General features: G+C 38.0%; 1 protein-coding gene across 1 annotated transcript; it reads right to left on the bottom strand.

Annotated features, from left to right (window-relative positions):
• Window positions 1–491: 491 nt before the first annotated feature.
• On the bottom strand, window positions 492–7,545 carry LOC131467500 (cytochrome P450 4V2). Its single transcript, XM_058641459.1, has 11 exons — window positions 7,296–7,545; window positions 7,030–7,142; window positions 5,915–6,000; window positions 5,539–5,729; window positions 5,378–5,447; window positions 5,151–5,277; window positions 4,891–5,061; window positions 4,196–4,298; window positions 3,146–3,280; window positions 2,086–2,265; window positions 492–1,993 (listed from the first exon to the last, which is right to left on the bottom strand). Exons 1-11 carry the CDS (start codon window positions 7,486–7,488, stop codon window positions 1,827–1,829), a joined length of 1,536 nt encoding a protein of 511 aa, XP_058497442.1. The 5' UTR covers window positions 7,489–7,545; the 3' UTR covers window positions 492–1,826.

Here is a 7,545-nt window from a genome sequence, read left to right as displayed (position 1 = left end):
CTCGTGTTGCTTATGTACTAATGTTCAGTATGTTAAAAGTAATCTTGCTGAGGCCTGTGTTACAAACTGCCGTTCACTACACATGGAACATGTAGTACAGGGGCCTCAAACTCAAATGACCTGGGGGCCACTCAGCGTCCTGTCTGGTTTAGGAGGGGCCAGTGAAGTGAAAAAAAAAGTCCAGCTGTAAGCTGAAACTTACATCACAACAATCCACCAATACTTCGCAAAAATGGTTTTTGTTTCGATAGTTGATAGAATTTCAAAATAAAAGTGTCTGTGTTGATCTGGAACAAACATATTCACTTGTGATGCAACATGATTCTGTAAATTAAAGAAAACAGACATAAATAACAAATTATTACTTGATATTAAGTGGAGGGCCATCTGAAATTGGTTGGGGGTCTGCAAGTGGCCCACAGGCCATGAGTTTGAGTCCTCTACTCTGATATAAGATTGCATTCCTCTTGTATTATGGTAAGTAAAGGATGGAATGTTTTAGGGTCTTTATTGAAACTACAGTCCATCAAATGTTTGTTTTTCCTTTTGTCTTGTTGACATTTTTTGAATTACTAGCACCTCAAAGCGCTCAAGGGTAATAAACTGTGACTTGAAAGGAAATCTTGTGCTGCCAAGTGAGGTAACTGCTACTCTTGAGCAATAAACAAACCAAGTATATATTAACTTCCTGCCTAGGACAAAATGGTACTGATCTGTCATTGAGTGAGAGTTGCGGTACACCATGGATACATCACCAGCCTGTCACTGGGAAGATGTTCACACCTATGGCTTATTTAGTCTATCTAACCCCAATCCGCCCCAGGGAGGCCAGAGTATGCAGAGAAATCCAACGCACACGAGTGGACACGATGAGCTCAGTCAAGCAAGGCTTGTTATGAAGTACACTGTGTCCTTAGAAGACACAAAGACTCATGTAGGAAAAGTGCAGGTGTCACTGATAACAGATGGTCTTCCTCTGAGGTGACGTGAACCAGCACGGATAATAACATCAGACTTACAGCCATCAGTAAAATGTTAGCCGTCAGTCATTTTTTGAAACTATAGATAATATAGTATATAGTATATGAGATAAAGACACGTGAACACAAATTGGACAATGTGTCTGACATTGTAAACTGATTACAGTAAGACGACTCATAAAAAACTATTTAAATATGTATGGAATCCAAGAAAAGAACCTAATGTAAATGAAAATTGACACTCAGCTTAAACACTATACAAATATGTACAAAGGCTTATCTTTGTTCAGGTGTTTGCAGGTGCTTTTCAAGCATGTGTTCCTAATCTATTAAAACATTTCTAATCATTCTTGTGTCAATGTTGTTCCTCTAGGTTTGCAGCTCTGAAAGAGTAAAAGTCTTTATAAATGGGCAGAATTGTTAAATGTCATATTACAAAAGCTGTGACCTAGAAAATGGAAAGCAATGAAAAGTTTCTAATGCACGAGCATCATTGATCTCATTTCTATCGAGTTAATAATCAGTAATGTGATTTAAAATGACCCAATTTATATCCCAAAACGGATTAAATATCACTCTTTTAGGTTAGTAATTCCATTTTTATTGTTGGCACTTAATATGATGAAATTATAACAAGTCATTATGATCTTGTTTGTATTAAAATATTTTTAGGCCATAGGAAAGTCTTTTTTAATACAAAGATACAGAATAAGAATGTAGAAAGATCAGTACATATTTTATAATTGTAAAAAAAAAAACAAGACATGAAGATTATAGTGAATTAATAAAGGCCATTAAGGATCCTATACTGAGAGATAAGGCATTTGTGAACTGGTCCAGGTGTTTTTATGACGTCGCTTTCCTTTCCAGTTTGATCCAGATGCCTTTCTCTGGTCGGAGGATGAGTTCTCCAATCGGCTGCAGCTCCTCTCGTTTCTGACAAGCTTCAACGTTGAACCTGCGCAGAATGGATGACAGAACCACCTTCTCTTCCATCAGCGCGAAACGCTGGCCTGAGGAGCAGAGCACACGGTCATAAGGTAATAAATGTAATTATGGATCAAAACCCATCCCCGAAAATAAGACTCTTCTCTTCTCTTCTTACCGATACAGTTGCGGAGTCCGGCAGAGAAGGGGATGTAAGCATAAGGAGGCCTTCCCACACAGTTGTCGGGTAGAAAGCGGTCAGGCCTGAACTCCTCGGGTTCGGGGTAGTATCTCGGGTCGCGGTGAAGAGCGTACGTGACGATGATTGCGTTGGCACCTTTGGGAATCTTGAAACCCTCTACAGATAAAAACACACAACCGATTTAAAAAGAAATGTTTTTATGAAGTTCCATAGCTGAAACACAAGGTATACAATTGTTTACCATTATAGCTAAACAGTGATTTTTAAAATAACATTGTGGTTTCCAAATGAATGGGTCTTTTGGACGGCATTTTGACCCGTTTTAGCGGGATAAGCACAGGTCAGGAAGTCAGGACAGTGTAGCAGGGAGGCAGCATTAATTTGACTATTTACACCTGTGATTTTCCAACTGTCCACATTGCACCTCTCTTTTTAACATTAAGATTACTAGCTGAATATTTTTAAAATCTGTTCCTTTGTATATAGAGTAAAATATGACTTAAACAGTATATTTAGTATCATAATTACTCTATCAGACAAGCCATGAATCTTTATCTGCCGTTAAAACACGTCTCAGAGTCATTATTCTATTAAATATCGTGGGGCGATCTTGTAGAATAAAAACTTGAATTAAATCAATTATTTGGTGTAATTTCCTGTGTATAAACGGAAACAAAGACATGCTCTGGTGTCTAAACGTTTTGTTTCTGTATAAACCTGATCAAAACCTGAGTAAACACCATCAAAGCTTGTATTCTTGCTTTTTGTGTCATTTAATTCCCTGGTTATTCCATTGTTGTGTTTTTTTTTGTCTTTATGAGTACCTATTATTTATCTAATACATGGTATATTCATTCAATGTACCATTTTATTTGTTTTATGATAGATCTTAAAGTAGATCTTTTTTTTTATGATAGAACCATAATCTGAAGAGTTGGCTGTGATAAGGGCATAAAATAAATGTTTTGTGACAATAACAAAGGAGGTCAGGCTTTCCACTCAACACTCAAGTGCTCTTACTGATACTCATACTCACTGATATGGCAGTCCTCACAGATGCTGCGGGCAAAGAAAGGCACAGAGGGGAACAATCGCAGCGCCTCCTTGATCACACAGTCCATGTATTTGAGCTTCTTTAGATCTTCTGTGTTTGCGTGCCGGTCAGATGAACCTTTGCACATGAGAGAGGAAAACACCGTCAAGCCCTTTCGGCACAGATAAACAGACGAGATTGTGTCCTGTTGATACTTTTGCGCTCCACTTTCCTGCTATTGAACGTTCACCCACTTACTTCCCACCCTCCCGCTGTAGATAAGAGTTAAATAGCCCATCCCATATATTTGTTTTTTTATGCAACTGATGTGATGGAAGTTCAAGGACTTTGTTTTAATGATCTACAAGGATGGCACAAGTGCACAGACAGCATGCCCAAATCGACTATTGGAACTTTAACCGCAGTGCCAGAGGCAAGGTTCAAAAGCATTGCTCTTTGTTTATTAGTCACATATATGTGTGAGTTTGGGCCATAGAAACAAATAATCCACAGTGCCATCCCCACAGTATATGTGCACACGCACAGTATATCACCATCTTGACAGGTAGAAAGAAAACATAGAAAGGTTTATGTTGGTCAATCGTGCAAGAAACGCCCCTGAAGTGCTTAGTACCACTTTGTACCAGCGTTAGAATAAGGTTCTCAGAAAGGTTCTCTAGTCATTCAGGGAATAAAAAACATTATATACAGAGGTACTTTGATAAATAGTGGATCAAAATATGAATGTTTTCATGCTTCAGGACAAATTTAGATCCTCCAGCACAGATATAATATATGTTATTGCTACAGGACCATGTAACTTACATACATCACGGGGAAAAATGCATTGTAAATCCACACAGGAGTGGTCGTAATTCAATTACTCTCAAGGTTTGCACAGCTATTATCCCTGTTTAAGCTCCCCTTCTACATGTAAAGGACAAATGAGCCGGAACAAAGATGAGATAAAGGGCCTCCAGGCAGGAAAACAAATGATGTCATGAAAGTAGGAAGGGGTGAGGTTACGGGGAGACGTTACGATGTTACTGTTACCGAACACTTCCTGAAGCTCTTCGTTGACTTTGCTGTGCACCTCAGGGTGAGAGCCGATCAGATGAAGGGCCCAGTTCATAGCTGCGGCTGTTGTATCATGACCCTGGGAAAAATTAAAGTTAAAATACAAAAAATATCAGCTGCATTGAAAACAATAATACAAACAATGAATGCATCCAGGTGATCATATTCGATCTATGAATGTAGGTTCATGTTAACTGTGTTTTTGCCTCTGCTTTGGGTTCCATTAACTGTTGAGGGATATACTGTGTTTTTAAGCTTCTAAGTGAACCACCGTTAAATCAGTTAATTAATCAGTCAAAGCTCTTGACTACTGAAAAATAAAACCAGAGGTTTCATGAGGTAAGAAGCAATTCTGAGGTAGGCTAATAAGCATTAATAATTTAATAAACAAAATTAAAAAATATATTTTTAAGACAGGTCGTTAAGCGAAATAATCCTTTAAGTGTAGTAGAGATTAAAGTTTTTCTTACGAGAATTATCAGATTTGATTAAAAAAAAGATAGTGTCTGTGTTTACTGAAACAATCAGACTTCAGTTCTTCAGATTATTAAGTGCAGTACTATTTTTATTTCTGATGTGAGGTTCAAAAACTGAGATATGAGTAGCTTTAATTGATTAACCACTCACTCGCTCACTCATTTACTTATTGAGTTTAATTTGTGACTACTAACCTCAAACATAAAGGTGTCAACTTCCTCTTGAATGTCCTGGTGGCTCATCTTATTGCCATTCTCATCTGTCGTCTTCAAGAGCATGTCCAGAAACGCCTGTCTTTTCTTCTTGCCCTGGTCGGTTTCTGATTCTTGAGAGGAGGAAAGCTCCGCTGCTCTTTCACGGATGACCTGAGAAGAAGTGACATTCCAAAGTCGTCTTGGATCATTTCTGTGTAATAAACACATTGAATATGCGCTGATTTTCAAGTTGCACTCACGCTGTATGTGAACTCATGTAGAACCTTCAGATTCTTGTCATGAGCCCGACCATCACCAAAGATTTTGTACAGGGCGTCAGGCCAAAACCAAGGTTTCCTCTGTCGGCGGGAGACAATGTCACTCATTCTGAGGACAAAGAAATATCCAATTTTAAGAGAAAAATTTATAATTTTATAACTCATTTTTGTGTGTATTTAAAATTGAGAAAACAAATTGGAAAACTCACTTGTACACAGATTCAACATAGTTCGATTCAGTGTCATTCTGAGCATTAATTTTCTTTCCCATGGCAGTTTCTGAAAAACAACAAAGGGTGTGAATCTGAGTGCTTTATTTTGAAATACTTTCATAATACAGGAACACAATCTAATCCACCCGTATGCTTACCACAGATGATGTCCAGAGCACAGAGAGTGACGTCGCTGAAGCAGTTGAATTTTCCTTTCCCGGCCTTTTTCTCCAGCTTCTCCAACAGCACATCCGCCTGCTCGTTCATCACCTCCATGAAGTCTGTGAGGATGGAGAAGTGGAAGGTGGGCGTCAACATCTTCCGCCGCTGACGCCACTTAGTCCCAGTGCTGGTTAAAAGAGGAAAAGAGTTAGAGAATATACGTAACCTTCCTCTCCATGGTAGAAATGATGTGATGGTTTTAATGCTCCTACACTTCTACCATTCTGAATACTCATGTATTCTAGTGTGCATTTGATACATAACTATGAACCTGATATTGTTATTAACCTGCAGAGAACTATGGATATATACCTAGTGAGAAGTCCAGTTCCAAGCCAAGGGTGGAGGAAGTTGTATGCATAGGCTTTGTCCATGTGAATGGAGTTGTTCAGAAGTGTCTAAAAGACAGTTTGTAAAGGTAAATGTCATAAACAGGACGATTACAGAGATCATTAAAACCCTTGTTATTATACTGTTGTAGTAGTTGAATCACCGCAGATATGTTTTTATGACTGATAAATAATATTTAAAAAAAAGAAAATCAATATAGAAGATATTTATTTGTTATTAATCAATTAATTCATTGCTGTGCTATGAAGGGAAGACCATGATTGTGACACTGCACTGCATGAGAGGTAGGTTATTTAATATCATAGTCAATAAAAACAAATCAATACACCATTTTCCACAGAAAGAGCTGTAGTATAATCACAGTAAACTGTTAATGTGTGAAACAAACATGGTGAAATATGTTGCACATTGAATTTTTTAATTTTCTCTATTGCACTTAAACTATGTATGAATGTTATGATTAATTTGATTAAGAGAAGAAACCCAGTGAACTGGCTCAAATTCGGGTGTAAAAGATGAATTCTGTTTGTTTTTGAAAGATTTCTACAATATTTGTTTATAAATACTCGTTTTTATGACAGGTGTCATAAATACATTTGTTCAGCACTGTGTATAATTTGTTAAGCAATATATATATATATATATTATTATTATTATTATTATTATGTAGTTCGTTGTGCACCTTACTAAGATTACAGCGAGGTTCTGTTTGTGTTTTGACTACTTGTTACTACTTAATGAAAGTAATTACGTCATCCGGTTCCATCCAGCACGAACTTGTAAAACACACGAAGACAGTTACTCAGCAGTTAAATATAACGTTAGATATAATGATGACGTCTGGAAAAAGTTCTTTTTTTACTAGTTTGTTTTTTTATTTTTTTATTTTTTTATTATTATTTTTTTGGCAGTTGTTTTCGCCCCTTTCTGCGAATCGCCATCTTGTCGTGTTCCGGTGAACAGGACCGAACCTATAGACTTTTTTTTTCCTTATTAGACACAAAAATACGACATGCAGGCACACGGGGACGTGTGCAAGTGCGTGGTGTATGTAAACAAGACTCCTGTTTCCATACCTCAACAGTTTCAGCATGAAACAGAATCAGAAATGGCACCGGTCCAATCCAAAGCTTAAAGAGCGGCGCGTCATAGTACGTACGGGTTATCTCTTCAATTTGACGGAAGAAATCTAAAAAAACAAAGACACAAATATGCAGTATTTACTTAAATGATGTCACGTCCCATCCGTTATATTGGTCTGTGGGAGGGAAAATAAAATAAATGCATGATACAGCCCCCTGTGCTGATCTATACCATGATTGCTATACGTTTGCCTTCTTACCCCCAGAACTGGTTTTCAACTGTAGCGCGTTTCCAATGAGGGGATAAGTTCCCTCCAACTCAGGCACAGATTTCAGCATAAACCACTTGTGCAGGAAACCGCCGATCAACTTGTAAGTGATGTAAGTCAGCGCAGCGATGAAGACGCTGACTCCGACCAGAGTGACCATGGAAGTACCGAGTACAGTCGCCATCTTCTCCTCCAGCAGTGGTGGACACACCGTTTACAGTACGTGTGTAAAGCAGCAGTC

Source organism: Solea solea, chromosome 10, assembly GCF_958295425.1.
Source record: "Solea solea chromosome 10, fSolSol10.1, whole genome shotgun sequence".
Lineage (NCBI taxonomy): Eukaryota > Metazoa > Chordata > Actinopteri > Pleuronectiformes > Soleidae > Solea > Solea solea.
Note: the sequence above shows the minus strand (reverse complement) of the source record. Positions and strands in the feature narration are given on the sequence as shown.

Coding starts and splice junctions, on each gene's coding strand:
- LOC131467500 (XM_058641459.1), bottom strand. CDS start 7,488: ATGGCGACTGTACTCGGTACTTCCATGGTCACTCTGGTCGGAGTCAGC. Junction 4,299..4,890: donor TTGACACCTTTATGTTTGAG/GTTAGTAGTCAC, acceptor AATTTTTCCCAG/GGTCATGATACAACAGCCGC. Junction 1,994..2,085: donor CGGACTCCGCAACTGTATCG/GTAAGAAGAGAA, acceptor TCTGCTCCTCAG/GCCAGCGTTTCGCGCTGATG.